Raw genomic sequence first — 16,773 nt, forward strand, 5'->3', positions numbered from 1 at the left:
CAATCATGTTCGACTATTTGAATATATCTGATTCGTTTATTGAACATAAAGTTTTATTCAAATGCAGAATTCAACCGAAAGTTACTTACTTCCTCAAATAAAACATTAAAAAATGGGAAAGTTGAGTTAATATAGTATTTATAGTGGAGTTATTGACAAAATTACCGTTTTCTGTGTTCAATCTGATAGTAGTGTAAAAATTAGTAAAATAACTTTGGTGAATGGAGTTGAAAAATATTGCTTCTGAGTACGTTGTTCAAACTCAACTAATAGTACAAATCAAGCTTCTTGGAAATAAATGTATGTCCCATATTCATTTATTTACCGCCGTGATACGATATTACAAGATCCATAAGATCGTGGCAGTTTTCTTGACAGAACAACCTCTCAATAACGAATACCTCTCTGCAGCAAATTTTTTGTCGAGATAATCGACTTCGTTATACAAAGGTTCGACTGTATCTGCATGGGCAAACAAATTGTTTCTGACCAAAGTACAAGAATGTTCTTCTTTCTAATTCTACGTATACTGAGATTAACTTCTTTAATTTCTCTTCTTCTGATGTTTCTGTCATCATTTTTGTCTTCCTTCTATTTGTTCCACTTTATTCCTTATCGCCTCTTTCTTCTCTCCTTATTCGTTCATCTCCTTATTCGTTCATCTCCTTATGCCTTCTGCTATATGATAATAGTTTTGCTATATTTGGTATCCTAACACTCAGATTAATTACATTCATATACGTCTGCTGCTACTGCCATTGAACAGGTGACAGCTCGAGGAATCGACTCCGCTGAATGTAATTCATGAGCATGAATGTCGCCTTCCATTGGTTCGGAACCCACCTACAGATGTAAGTACACTCATCTCTCATTATCATCCCTCCTTTCACCCACTTACAAACCTAGAGCAATGTAGGCGTCACCCTCAAAAAACAAATATTTCAATAAAGCAGGCAAGCATTCGAACATTTGAACGTATCTCAGTCTAAATTAGCATATCAATACACTGTTGGTTGATGGCTTCCAACCGGCAATGCTCAATGAGAAACGGGATATAAAAGGAGAAGGAGAAGGTGGAGAAGTTAAAGAAAGAAGAAACGATAAACGATGAGAATTGAAGGAGAAATCGACAAACAGAAACTAAGAAGAAAATAAGTGGAAACAAAAATGTGAAAAACTATTATTTTTCTGTTTGTTTATGTGCTGACCGTTTTTCTGCTTCTAAACGGGCGTCAAGTGGCTGACTGGCGTTTCTAAAAATTAATTCTCTGGCACAGACTTACTCTTATATTTTCGAGATTAGCTTTGGCTGTTGACTTTTTGTCCTGTAAAAACGATAGAGGCTACTGAGCTATGACCAGATTTCTGTTTAAAATCATTCTTCTAAACATCTAAATAATGAATTGAAGAATTAAGTATATTCCATATATTTCATATTGCGTTAGTAAACTCTGATACTCCAGGCTACTTCCGGATAGTGATTTAGAATATTGGAGAAATGAGATCCACTCATCAAAAATGACGAACTACCAAGTTTACTATGAAGTGGATCAATATTCATTGACAAGTATTTTTTTAACCTAATGAATGATCATAGTGTGATCAAGTCCTTCTTGAAACTGTATTATATACAAATATATAACATATTTATAACATATTATAAATAAATAAATAAAATGTTTATTTCCCAAAAAAAACTAAAACTACAACATCAATTACACAAAATATTAGATAAATTACAATATTACACACAATAGTTTGTTACAAAAAATTCTTATAATGTGTCCTCAACTTGTTTAGTTTTTCTGTGTGGAAATTGACCTACTCCACTATGGCGTACCATGTTCTAGAGTAGGTTTTGTTAGTTTTTTTGTGCGTATTATTAATTAGTGTTTAGTAATTCATTAGGTGGTTAGTTGTTGTATTATATTACATCAATGCTGCTTCACTTTCGACCAGAGCTCACAATTTGAGCTCTCCACACTAAAATCATAACCTTTTTTATTTTAATCCTGTTATCAAAATTTGGGAGTAGAATAGTTTTGGTCCAAGTCTGTTATTCAATCGCAATCATAATATACTTAAGATATGTAATATTGTATTCACGAATGAATGGAAAATAAAAGTGGAGTGAATCTCAAACTCTTGAATCAAATACTACCAGCCTACTGATTTGTTGGATATTTGAATATTTCGCAGTTTACTCCTTTACATTATAATAAAGTTGCAAGTCACTGTGTCTCACTCCGGATAACCCTATGAGAAACAACAGGGAATAGTGGCTCAAAAATGTGTTCAGAAAACAAATAGGGTAGAGGAATAAGAGTGACAAAGCAGGCAAGTGGAGAGAAAGAAAGTGAGAAAGTTCACGTGAACAAATATGATAGAATAGGTAGATTAGGGAAGACAGGGAGAGATGAGAAGGAAAAAGAGAATAGAGGTAATTGGAGGATCGACCGAGAAGGAGAACGATGTGACGTGTCAAGCCTATTCTGTTTTGGTCTGTGATTTATTTGTGTTCTGTTTTGTCGCCATATTAGCGTCGGATTTATAGCACGGCAACTGCAGCGGCTTCTATTCTTTGATCTGGTTCAGTTTTTAGGTGATGCAGGATGTTAGAGGAAGAAGGAAATTGGTGGAGAAGTGAGTAAAAGCAATGATGAGGAAGAATGATGATGATGATGATCATCATACCTGCAATGACAACACCAAAAGAAAAGACAAAGTGTAATAAATAGAGACCATTGAAGAGCTAGAATAATGGCTTTTATTGACTAAAATAAACTGAGATAAAATAACAAACTTTCTGATGATTTAGAATAATTCAAACAACTGATTCATGACATATGATTATCATATCATTCTTCCCTCCCATTAGTGGAACCTACCGGGGCCAACCTACGAATGTTGACAGAAACTTCTCTTCCATCAGAAAGTCTTACTTGAGCGACATGAGGGTTCAAATGAATAATTTCTACCTTTTCAACTTCAGGATCATGCTTACTGCGTCTTACAAAGGTCTTCATCCATGCCTCCTTGGCGTTGATCAGCCAGGATGGCAAGTTTGTCATAGACGTGGAATTGCGAGGATGAATGAACATTCGCTCGTGAGGTGTGCAATTGATGGTCGTGCAGAGAAGCGAGCGAATGCTGCTTAGTGATTCTAAGAGTACCTTTTCCCAGTATCCATGTTCCTGGACCGTAGGGCTAAACGGATTGTCTTCCAAATTATTCCATTGTAGCGTTCCAGCTGTCCATTACCTTGAGGGTTGTAAGGTGTTGTGGAGCTGGTAGCTACACCCTTGGACATTAAGTAATCTTTGACATCTTTTGATAGAAAACTGGTCCCTCTATCAGTGTGTATGTATGAAGGATAGCCGTATGTGGTGAATAGGTCATTGAGATTTTGAATTACTGTTTCTGATGACATGTCTCGACAGGGATAGGCAAAGGGAAATCTCGAATATTCATCCACAATAGTGAGGATGTACTTGTTTCTAGTTGATGATGGCAGGGGTCCTTCGAAGTCAATGTTGATCCTTTCAAAAGGCCGAGTTGATTGTATCAATTTTCCTTTGAAACAGTTGAATCTTGGCTTCAGCTCTGAGCAGATCTTGCATTCCATGCAGACTTCTCTGATGTCCTACCGAGTATGGAAGGTTATGAGCTTTAGTCCAGTGAAAAAATCTTGTGATGCCGGGGTGGCACAGGTCTTGATGATATTTTATCAAGTCTTGTTTTGATGTGATACATCCCATTATCACACATGCTCGAGAAAGAGCGTCAGCAGTTATGTTCTCTTTACCAGGTCGGTAAATGATCTCATAGGTGTATTGAGATAGCTCAAGGCGCCACCTCATGATTTTTTCGTTCTTCACCTTGCCTCTTGCCGCGCTACTGAACATGAATGAAACAGATTTTTGATCAGTAATAAGTTGAAAGAAACGACCAGATAAGTAATGACGCCACTTCCTAATAGATTCTACAATGGCATATGCCTCTTTTTCAACTGATGAGTGTCGTTTTTCACTTTCGTTTAGCATTCGTGAAAAGTATGCAACAGGACGTTCATTGTAAGATAGTGTTGCTGCTATGCAGAAATCTGAGGCATCAGTCTCTACAGTGAGAATGCCTCCTTCATCAAAAACATGTATTACAGCTGCAGCTACCTCTTTTTTAAGATCTTCAAAAGCTGCAAGGGCCTTTCCTTGAAGAGGGAAGAGCGTACAGTGTGCCAAGGCATGAATTTTACTTGAAAAATTTTGTATCCATCGAGAGTAATGTGCGAAGAGGCCACAGTTCTCTGAAGAGTTTTGGGATTAGGAGGTGGGGGCATATTAAGTAGAGGCTCAAGGCGTTCGGGATCTGGACGTAATGATTTGTTTCCAACTAAAAATCCTAGAAAACGTATCTCCTTTTGACAGAATTTACTCTTCTCCTTGTTTATAGTAAGTGAGTTATTTGAAGCTGCTGCAAGAAACCGTTCAAGATTAGTGTCATGTTCTTCTTTTGAATTTCCACAAATTATGACGTCATCTAAATAAGCATAGGTATCAAATAATTTCATTTTTTGTATGAGTGAATCAATTACTCTTTGGAAAGCTGAAACACCATTAGTGACACCAAAAGGAATACGACAGAACTGATAAAGTTTCCCTCATGCTTCAAATCCTGTGTATTGCCTTTCTTCAAGTAAGATTGGTACTTGGTGATATGCGGATTTCAGATCTACAGTACTATACCAGGAATACTGAGCTACTTTGCGAACCAAATCTTCCATATTTGGAATGGGATAGGCGTCCAATTCAGTGAATTTGTTTATAGTTCTAGAATAATCTATAACCATCCTTTTTTTCGGTTATCGGGTTTAACAACAAATGCTTGGGCACGCCAAGGTGTGTGGCTTTCTTCTATGATGCCATCTACCAGTAATTGTTGAATTTCATTGGAAATAAAATCTTCACCATCTTTTCATAATTTGCGAGATTTGGTTGTAATTGGTTGACAATTGGGTTTTAGATGTTGAAAAAGGGAGCAAGGGGGGAATTTTTGCTTGAGTTATTCCGCAAATAGTAAGAGGTGGCTTATTACCTCCAAATGGTATTTCTATACTGGAAAAATTGTTCATAAATTCGTGCCCAAGAATAATATTTTCACAGAGGTCTTGCATAATCATTAAGGTTGTGTTTGTATAACTTTCTCCCTGAACTGTTAATTCACGTTAACTTTGCAAGAATTAAGCTCAAATGGAGTATTAGATTTATTGTAGCATTGTGATTGATCTTTTGCAGACTCAAAAGCTCTTGCACGATTAAGAGTTTCATGCAAAGACATATCTGGGCTTTCTAAAATTCGTTGGCGGATTTCGGTTGAATATAAACCTGCAATCAATGCTTCCTTTATGTGCTCTTCTCGATTCTCTGTAGCAGAGATCGCTGTAAAATTACATTCTGGGCTGAGTTCTTTCAGTTTTAGGAAAAAATTATCGATGGACTCACCTTGTTTTTGTTTTCTTATAGATTTAGAATAATTCAAACAACTGATTCATAACATATGATTATCATATCACAAAGCAATAGAAGAAGAAGAAATAGAAGAAAAAGATACGAAAAAGATGACGAAGAAGAAGAAGACAGGAGAAGAAGAAGAATGTGAACAAGAACAAGAATAAGGAGGACAAGATGAACAAGAAGAACGAGTGAAGAGGGGATGATCGAGGGTGTGATGTCATCTTGTTATGTCGCCACTGGAATCCTAAATTCCGTGTTACTTCCTTCCATTCTCATCCCGTCCTTTTTGACCCACTTTTCTTCTAGATGAACTGAATCATACTAGATGATGTCAATATTTCTCTGGCGACCTCTATGTGTCCCGCTATGTGTATTGTCACTTATCTAATATCTTAATAATTTATAATTAAGTTCCATTTATGATCAACAAACTCATGAAGAAATATCATTTTTCAGTAATATGTCATCACGTCTATTTCCTAGCCATAACAAAAGAATTTCAATAATTTATGAAACATTATCTTCAGTCTCTTGCAGTTGTCATAATTATTTTTTTCCAATAACTCTACAGCTACAGCCAACTTCAAATGGATGCTATTCTTTTTTCTATTAGATTTCTAATAGAAGTAGCATTTTCTCAATTTCTAAACTTTGATTTTCTAGTTTTCTAAATTACTTCAAATGAAAACATTCGAGTTGATCAGACCTATTCGATTCATTGATGAAACTTATAAACCTTCAGTTGATACAACTTAAATGGATTTGGGACTTCTATTGGTTGGGACTCTGTTAGCATTTTGATGCTCAAACGATCATTCTAATTCACTTTTCAATGTTATAATTCATATTTTTTCCATCAAATACACCAATAATCTAATGTCAAAGTTCATTGCACTCGATTGGCCGATTAATTGAAGTTTCAATACATTTATCCTATTCATTATTTCGTATTCAACTGTTTGTTAAATTCATTGCTGCATACAAAATCGACCCATATATCCCTAATTTATCACCTACAGCACTTACTATTATTTCACAATCCGTAGCAATTTGATTAATCCCAATCTTTCAACTCACTCAACTTTCACCCCATCAATTACAATTTGCCAGCCAACACGCCATACTGAGACTCACTTCATCTTGTCAGCATTCCGTGTATACAACATCAATGCTCCCCCCATTGAACCAATGCTGACTGACTGAAATCTTATCATAGCCTACTAAAGTTCCAACATGGAATTCCAGTATTGTCACCTCTGCGCCTATAAAACGTTCTTTTAAAACGCTTACTATATTTTACATACTAGTGTTGTAAGCACTAATACATCTAGTATTGTCGCCGTAATACATTAGTCTAGTTTCTATAGAGTGATTCACAAACTGTCAGCATTGTTTGAATGTCGAGCTCTGATGTTTCCTTCACGGGATACTGACAGTATAGAGTGAATCTTGCTGCATTAGTTTCGTAGCCTGTATTCAAACTGTATGCATCAAAGTAGTAGGCCTACCTATTTTCCTATTTTTTTAATAATTATTGCAACCATTGATAGATTTATGAAGCCGCTTAATGTGGTTTTGTCAGTGTTGGTAAATTATTTATAAGAGCAGCTTCACTGAACGGTATTGTACGTATAAATCTATCTTCAACAAACTCTAGAATGTTTTTGTAAGAAGCGTTGTCGCCCTATATTATAAGTAGTAATGTACAGAGGATAATAGTGTTTTCCTAGGAATACTCTATATTCAAATACACTATAACCCCAATTCCACAGATTCTAAAACGAGTATTCTAGAATATAGAATCTGGATAATACAGTGTTTCATTCACAGTATGAAATGACGAACATACTGTATAATATTATGTTTTTCTCGAAATTCCTAGATGATGTACCAATATATTTCATGCAGCCAATGAGAAGTATCAAAATGCAGATATATTGTTGGGTGTGATATTATATATTTGAAAGAAACAAATGCATACGTATAATAACTTTTCTGCTGTATACTGTGGAAGTGTCAACAGCTATTACAGTTTCATATTAAATTGATAATTGTCGTACTCACTCCAGGACTACCAATTGCAGTATTATTACTGACCCATTCTTTTAATCCTGTCTTATATAGTTTCCCACATTTCCCATTATTCACTGTACGATGAATAACAGAGAATAGAGCAACGATGTAACATCACCATAATAATATCACCAACATAACAACACAAATAATAAGAGAGACGACACAAGAGACGAACTATTCATGATTCACGTTGTAAAGAAAGCTTCTGATAAACATTGATATGTAACTTCTGATATATAACTTGATAACTTCTTGATATGTAACTTAAGCTTCTGATTGACATTGATATATAACTTCTGATATGGTTTGCTATACTTGTCGGAGATTACACAAAGCAGATAGCTTTTTCTATCATTTTCCTATTCCGCACCGTTATTACCAAATACTTCATAGGCAATGAGAGCATGCATAGTAAATCAATGTACCAAAATGTTTTATCTCAATGAATTATCATAAAGAACTTATTCTCAGACAATGGAATTATATACTTTTTCGACAAATAGAATAATATATTTCAGATAGACTTGATCATCAATAACAAAAATCACCAATTATTATTGATATAAGATCATATTTACTGGTATAACGTGAATCTTAACCATCTACTTTCGAAGGCAGTGGAGGTAAGAAACTTGGCAACTATGCTTTCCTATTATTTCAACTGACTCAATGTGAATATCACTATGGATATAATTTGTCAATGAATGAACACTAGGACACAAAGAGCACTAGAAAACATTCATAAAAGAGCATAAAACATTGCACTCTCCAGAGGCACCTAGTGAGGCACCTCACTTCACATTGTCAGCTTTGCTTGAATGGGCAGTATTGATGTTATTTATGACAAATGCTGACAGTTGGAGTGATCTCACAACAGAGTTCACACTGACAATTTGAAAAATGCATACCGCTCTTTCGCTCACTCTATTTCCGTCTCATATTAAATTGATAATTGTCGTACTCACTCCAGGACTACCAATTGCAGTATTATTACTGACCCATTCTTTTAATCCTGTCTTATATAGTTTCCCACATTTCCCATTATTCACTGTACGATGAATAACAGAGAATAGAGCAACGATGTAACATCACCATAATAATATCACCAACATAATAACACAAATAATAAGAGAGACGACACGAGAGACGAACTATTTATTCATGATTCACGTTGTAAAGAAAGCTTCTGATTAACATTGATATATAACTTGATAACTTCTTGATATGTAACTTAAGCTTCTGATTGACATTGATATATAACTTCTGATATGGTTTGCTATACTTGTCGGAGATTACACAAAGCAGATAGCTTTTTCTATCATTTTCCTATTCCGCACCGTTATTACCAAATACTTCATAGGCAATGAGAGCATGCATAGTAAATCAATGTACCAAAATGTTTTATCTCAATGAATTATCATAAAGAACTTATTCTCAGACAATGGAATTATATACTTTTTCGACAAATAGAATAATATATTTCAGATAGACTTGATCATCAATAACAAAAATCACCAATTATTATTGATATAAGATCATATTTACTGGTATAACGTGAATCTTAACCATCTACTTTCGAAGGCAGTGGAGGTAAGAAACTTGGCAACTATGCTTTCCTATTATTTCAACTGACTCAATGTGAATATCACTATGGATATAATATGTCAATGAATGAGCACTAGGACACAAAGAGCACTAGAAAACATTCATAAAAGAGCATAAAACATTGCACTCTCCAGAGGCACCTAGTGAGGCACCTCACTTCACATTGTCAGCTTTGCTTGAATGGGCAGTATTGATGTTATATATGACAAATGCTGACAGTTGGAGTGATCTCACAACAGAGTTCACACTGACAATTTGAAAAATGCATACCGCTCTTTCGCTCACTCTATTTCCGTCTCTTTCTTACTCCCACACCTCATTTTCTCTTCTTTCTCGTTCTTTCCATCGATCTGTCCTCTTTCTGTGACTTTCACTGGTGGCGCTGTATCGGGATAAATCATTCACGATCTACGCTATCGATCTAAATCACTTTCTGTTTTCAGACACCTGGAATCCGGCCTACTCACTGGTGCTGCAATCGTATTCAGTTCAAACTATAGTTTACGCCACACAGAGAACGAAACGTGAACTTCAACGGAAGTGGAATTGTTTTTTCCAGACTTGTACAGTGATTCTCTTACCTCAATTTTCCTTTCAATTTTGAAAATAAGTTTTTTCGTTGGGTGACTACTGCTCAAATAATTCATAAAGCTGGTAAGATGGGTGATAAGAAATAAGATGAGTGAATGATTGTTTCAAATGATACAATAAGATAGTATAATTCAAAACGTATAATCTAAGAGTGATATGCTTTCAGTATTCTTGTTGGATGGTTGACTGCTTGAGGCTAGCTCTATCAACTCACTTTCTTTAAAAAAATCATATTCATATTATATTGATCTATAATCATATTGACCCTATAAAATCCGTTTTGTTATTATTGGAAAAAATGAAATGTTACGTTCAACTTCAATTAAAACTAAAAGGTAATTTACGTTCATTGATTGCGTACGATTCATCAGTAGGACAACTGAGAAGCTTCGTCCCATGTGGGCTTCATCCTCAGCAAGAAACTTCAAAACTACTTTGACTCTGGGTATGAGCGTTACTAGTACAGTTGCATGAATTCATAATATAATATGAATCTCATTATTCCAGAAAATGAATTTTTGATTCGAAATCAAAAATTCAACAAACAATAGTTATTTGTGCAGCTAGTGCGCAAAGTGACAGTTTGCTGCACCGAAAGAAACGTTAAGTTTTTCCTACAGTTAACATTGAATATTAAAAGTGGGTAATTATGGGTAGAATTGCCTGAAATCCATCAAATGTAAATCTGTGTAATTTTATTATTAATAAATAAAATAGAATTTAGTATGTGTGTTTGAATGGCGGCTGTGTGCTGTCAACTGCTATCATCCACCACAGTCCACCCCATCAAGATTCTTATTACGTGCACCAGTCACATTTACCAACTTAATTTTGATTTTGCTGCACTGGTGCTCCATATAACCTACTAACTATTTTGCGTTGCCATGTTGCAAATCTGGAGTGCAGGAAAAATTTTTCCCGCACTAGAGCGGAAAAGTGATTCTTTGCGTTCTGTAATCAGTGCAGCAATGGCCACTTTTCAACGTAACTGTAGGAAAAATTATTAAATTTATTATTAATTCATTTTTGAAGGGATACAACCAAAGCCATACATATTGCTGCACGTGGTTATCATCAAAGGCTGGAATCCAAACTATAGGGACATTTCAGATAAGTTTCCGTTCTACTCTGGCCTGGAAACCGTAACTGAACACCCACCTATTATCCTGGCAGCTGAATGCATTACCCGGTTGCCAAAGAGTACTTACCACTTACCACTCTTCAATAGACGGATAAATGCAATGGGATAAAGATCGTTTGAGGGAGTGAGAGAAATTGGGAAAGTATGAAAGAGAGAGAATAATCGAAAGCTAAATAATAGTTAGTGCATTAGTATGACGCGTCACGTTCGGAAAACAGAATGGTCTTTGCAGTACTAATAATAATGTGGGAGGTATTTCGATTGTTAGTTCGAAGGGGTCACAACAATACTCAGTCTGATCGTCTAGTCATAACATTATGGCACTTCTACCTTTGCTCTTCATATTCTTGTCCTCTTTCCACTCGTACTTCTTGTTTCTCTATTTTTTTCAATTCTTGCAATCCGTTCCCGGTTCCTCGCTCTTCAATCAGGCCTGCTTTCTTCAGATTTTTATTTTTTCAATGAACATATAATTATAAACGATGAAATGATGAATATATTATTGATTCCACATTTACTGAAATGTTCTGGCGAATAAATAATCTTGAATCTTATAACCTACTTCCCAGTCAACTAACTTCTGACACAATGCTCAGACTTCATCGTACTACACATCATTCTTCTCAGCTCGTGAAGGCGGTCCAAAATCATGCATCATAAGTCAAATTCTGTCGAAAAGTGGAAAATTTATTGTTGATAGTACTAGAGCCCATATTCCAATACACAAAAAAATGGCCAATTTCTATATTCAAAGCTATGTATCTCGGTAACCCCTTATTATAAAAATCATTACTTGATCTTGAAATGTACAGTATAATTTCCTCTTTCACCTGCTGTAGATGATTTTTGAAAAAATATTTTCGTAGAGTGAGATTCTATTGTTGAAAAAATCCGGAAATTGTAGATATTTTTATCATATTAACGGTTTGGGCAGTACTATGATAGGGAAAAGTTATTGAAGATGGATTTCAGACAACTGAGCTCGTAGAGGATGAATTTATCTACAATTTGGAATTAATCGAGAGTTTCTATGATGCATCAGACTCGTTTTAGAAACTCTTGATCAACAGTAAAATCAGGGAAAAATGTGAAAACTGAAATCGCCATTTTTGAAATCTTCTGTAACTTTCGAATGGTATTGGAATTGAAAGTATTATTCATTGAAGTGGGCAGAGGGGGACAATTTTCACATCCTCACTAGATTTGGAAATTTTATCAGAAGTATTTCAAAAGGCATGCAGCTCTCAATATAGAAATTGGCCATTCTTTGTGTATTGGAATATGGGCTTAAGTACACACAACAATAAATTTCCCATTTTCAACCAAATTTGACTTATGATGCTTGATTTTGGACCGCCTTGACGAGCTGAGAAGAATGATGTGTAGTACGATGAAATCTGATCATTGTGTCAGGAGTTATAAGTGTTTGAAATTTTGATCCTTGATGTGTCCTTAAGCGCGCCTGTACACTAGGAAATACTGAAATGAAGTGCATTTAACGGGCGTTTCTCATAGAACATAATCTTATGAACCTATGTCATTGTGCAAAATATCAATGTGAGGATAACGTAGTTGGTGATGATGGTTGAAGCTGGAAATTAGGTGTTTTTCACAATTCAAGGAGCATTGTTGTCAGGTGTACCTGGAAATCTATATGAGATTTACCTGATCTCAGATCGTAGAGCACAAAAATACGCCCAGAGGGATTCTGAATTATATATCTTAATGGTAACAATCGGAAGATATTGTTGATCAAAAATTAAAATTCATCAAAATTTATTTTTTTCTTCAAATTTCACTCATTTTTGAAAAATCATTTTTGAAAACTACAATATAAATTGCATGCACCAATGTATAATAGTGACTGGACTATTATTCTTTTGCTCCCATTCCATCATCTGGTTTCCTTGATCTTCTCTTTTTTCTCCAAAACGCTTCCATTCAATTTTTTATTTGTTCTCTATTCCATCATCCCATAGCGAACTGGGCCTTATTGATTGAAAAAACAAGTCAATATCTCTGTAATTTCTCATTGCAATAACCTGCTGTGAACTAACATTATTAGTTTGCATTTCAAGATGCAATAGGCCATAGGAAGTTAGAGAACCAGACACTGCATCCTACATCACTAAAATTTATGTCATATTAACATTTTTATTTTCAATTCCTTCAATTATTCTACCTTCTCTTCGTAGAATTCGCATTGATTTTTGAAAACCGACCCCTTTCTTGTCATAGTGCCCCCGAAAAATACTGACCGATCATTTGTAGAATGTCCATCTATATTGCGGAAAAACTGTGACCCCTTCACTCATAACCCAAAGGTCACCACATTCAAATCAACCGCTATTTTAAAACGTTACGTCACCCGAACACTATACATCAGAACTGTGCCACTCTACACAAGAACAACAATAATTTCGCCGATCTGAAACGAAATCGAAAACTGGTAGCTTTACAAGAATCAAACAGTATCGCAGTGTAAAAGTGATAATATTTCATGCGGCAGACACACAATGGCCGACTTGACATAAGTGGGTTTCTCTGTGAAAAATGCCTCCAAACAACAATGCTTTCTGCCTTTTTATCTCAACCTCAAATCGGCAACGGCATTGAGATTTTTTCGATTTTGTTTGAAAGTCTCCTGGCCTTGCTCTGGCTGGGTTTGGAGATTTATTCGTCCTGCAGTCATGATCGATTACATTTTCATAGATTGCATTGTTGTTATGTAGTATCCAAAGTTATAGATGTTCGTTTATGCAGTATCTAAAGATAGATTCTCGATATGTTGTATATTATATACTGAATATACTGTAGACGGGTAGATAGGTATATAATAATATACTGTAGACTGAATTCAGACTACATGTCATATATACTGTAAATTGTAGATAGATTATTTACGATAGATATCTTGTGGGAGGATATTCAATGATCGATAGACAATGGGAGAGTGACGTCATAATATAAAACATTATATCATCGACATTGAATTTTCCCTTCGATCCACTTTGTAGTGGAATGCATTTATGTTTCTGATGAAACTTGAAGAACAGGATAAAAGCATATGAGATTTTCGAGTTCTGAAGCAATCCAGATAGAACGTTTGATACAACTACTGGAGAGAAACAATGTTACAGAGAAACAATGATATTCTTCACTTGGAGACGTAGATGTGGTACTCGTTTTTTTATCCCATTCTCAGTAGTTCAAATATATATATATTTTTTAAAGTTAACACGAATAATTTATGTATAGTAATTACAATTTGTTATTGATTCTGGAATGAATTAAATCCCAATATCCAAGGAGTTCTGATTGTAATTTCCATCCATTCATGAGGAAAATACTATCAGAAGCTGACCTTATACAGTTGAAAAGCCTCTTTAGAGAAACTGGCACTTCCGAGATCTCTAGAATTGAAGAGTGGAGCCAATAGATGGCAATAATTGCAGATACGTTCATTATCACGTACGATAATGTATGTAGCTGCAATTCTTGCTATCCATTGTCTCCACTCTTCAATTCTAGAGATTTCTCACTTTCTCACATTTCTAGAGATTTCAACACTTCAGCAATGACGACGAGCTGGAAGAAACTGTTTCCAACTGGTTGAAGACACAGGCGGCAAATTTCTATGAAGAGGGTATACAAAAACTTGTGACACGCTACGTGGTGGCACCACCTACTTGAATTAAATCGATATTCATGTGAATATCACAGATTCTAATCCCCAGAAGCGAATCTCACCTGGAATTTGAATTCCAGGAGAAGGGCGATGAAAAATTGAAATCATCAACAACAGAAAATTTCTCTTATTCATGAATTATTCATAAATGATGAGTAATGGCGATTACTGAAATAAAAACCAAGTAAATTACAGACAATAATTATTTCTAAAAAATATTGAAGAGTCTCAGTGAGTCTTCTTCCTTGCAATAGGAAGAAATCATTAAAAATTCAAATTCAAATTCATTTTATTGCCAAAGAAAATATATAATTTCATAGGTAAAATTCTGAAGATCATGAGATATATTATAATTTTGGAATCTGATTATGGATACAAAAAATCATAAACTACGATCTTATTTGATTACTAGGAAGGTCATTCAATTTCAAAACTACACTCATATCCTGAACCTCAACTCTAAAAGCTCCACACATTCTTGAATCTGATGCATCATTCAATTGATCCAAGACTTTAACGGTGACACATTCACGAATTGCATTAAGATGTCGCATCACGCCATTGGCTAGTCTATAAATCTTACATGGTCTAAGCTTTATCACCCCGCTATCCCACTAACCTAACTCTAAAGTTACATTTTAAGAGTTTTTTTATAGAGTCAGTTACTTTAGCGGGGTGACCACATTCACATTACAGCCCAGGGTTCATTGCACATTGATGAGGTTGACGCAGTCATTCCACAATTTACAGGGCACCCGGCAGCACGTGATGTTCATTTCAATCTGTCAGCATTGCTTGAATGAGCAGCGTCGTTGTTCGAATGATGACGGTTCGAAGTTAACCTTTCTGTAGCTTTTAGCAATAAAATGGCTGTTTTGGGATGCAAGGTGGGTGGCGATTTCAAATCAGACAAATGGCTCGCTCGTTCAGTAACTTGTGCAGAATCTTTAAAGGGTGGTTTAATGTTTAATTAGTGGAGCTTACGTGAGAAATGCTACAAATGATATATAGTAGGTTTCACAGTCTTAAAACTGCCAGCATTGTTTGAATGAGAAATATTGCTGTCTTCAATAAGAAATACTGACAGTCTAAAATGAATCCTACTCAAGTAAGTAACTAATTTTTTATAATTATTATTTAACGAAAATCCTAAATAAATGCTGTAAATCACCCCGAAGACTTCTGCTACTGCAGACATTGACAAGAGGGTTAACAGCTAGATGGAAAATCCATTGGTTTTCCCTGTTGTCAATGTCTTCGGGGTGATTTACAGCATTTATTTAGGATTTTCGTTAAATAATAATTATATATTAATTAGCATTTCAATCAATGCATTCTCTATCTAATTCCATCTGTAACTTATTTTTTCTTTGCCTTGAATGTGGTAAGTTACAGTAGAAATATTTTTAAATTCATTCCCATTCAAACATGCACAAAATCGAAATAATTATTTGGAAAATAACAACGAAATTGATGCAAAATAATTGTTCTTCCCATAATTTGAATAGTTAGTTGTTGAACCTGTCTGAATGAGGTTATGGTACCAATTATTATAATTTCACAAAAATTTACCGTCAAAATATATGAACACTGAAAATTCGGAAGCAGGTTTATATTATAATATAAGGAATAATACAGTAGTATGATAGTTTTGGTATTTATAGTAGAAGCACAAGTAGAATACTCATGTGATGTATGAAATATCATATCAAAAATGATGATGTTCAACATCCATGAATCTACAGTAGTATTTCATCGAACGATTTATAGAATAGTATATTCAAATGAACAGAGTACAAGAAAAAAGTTCAAAAACAAATGGAAGGAAATATTTTTAGTAGAACACTTTCATTATAATTATACTTCATATGATATTCGTCTTGAAACCACAGTTTCAGGCCTGCATCTGCGATTAAACGTATAGAAGCGATTGGATAATGAATTGGAGCTGCTGTATTTATCAATATATCGAACAAAACATCCTAAAAGCGGGCATTTTTTCAATTTAATGAGAAGTAAATTATTTTTCCCCTTTTGGAATACTAATGGAGAAATTATTGCGGTAGACTTGGAATACCATTGGCACTTGTGGCGATGACCAATGACCAATGACCAATAACCAATAACCTCGAGGTAGACCAATGGCAGACGTTCACTTTGAT

At 34.9% G+C, this 16,773-nt stretch overlaps 1 protein-coding gene across 1 annotated transcript; it reads right to left on the reverse strand.

The window, feature by feature from the left end:
* Positions 1-3,000: 3,000 nt before the first annotated feature.
* LOC120352208 lies at positions 3,001-3,625 on the reverse strand. The gene is made up of 2 exons (XM_039431943.1): positions 3,262-3,625; positions 3,001-3,194 (listed from the first exon to the last, which is right to left on the reverse strand). Exons 1-2 carry the CDS (start codon positions 3,623-3,625, stop codon positions 3,001-3,003), a joined length of 558 nt encoding a protein of 185 aa, XP_039287877.1.
* Between the last annotated feature and the right edge of the window lie 13,148 nt (positions 3,626-16,773).

Source organism: Nilaparvata lugens, chromosome 7 (assembly GCF_014356525.2).
Source record: "Nilaparvata lugens isolate BPH chromosome 7, ASM1435652v1, whole genome shotgun sequence".
Taxonomy (NCBI): Eukaryota; Metazoa; Arthropoda; class Insecta; order Hemiptera; family Delphacidae; genus Nilaparvata; species Nilaparvata lugens.

Bases quoted from the DNA above. Each gene is read 5' to 3' on its own strand.
- LOC120352208 (XM_039431943.1), bottom strand. From the start codon at position 3,625: ATGGAATGCAAGATCTGCTCAGAGCTGAAGCCAAGATTCAACTGTTTC. The intron at 3,195-3,261 runs GTAATGGACAGC...CCTACGGTCCAG, and splicing joins AACACCTTACAACCCTCAAG to GAACATGGATACTGGGAAAA.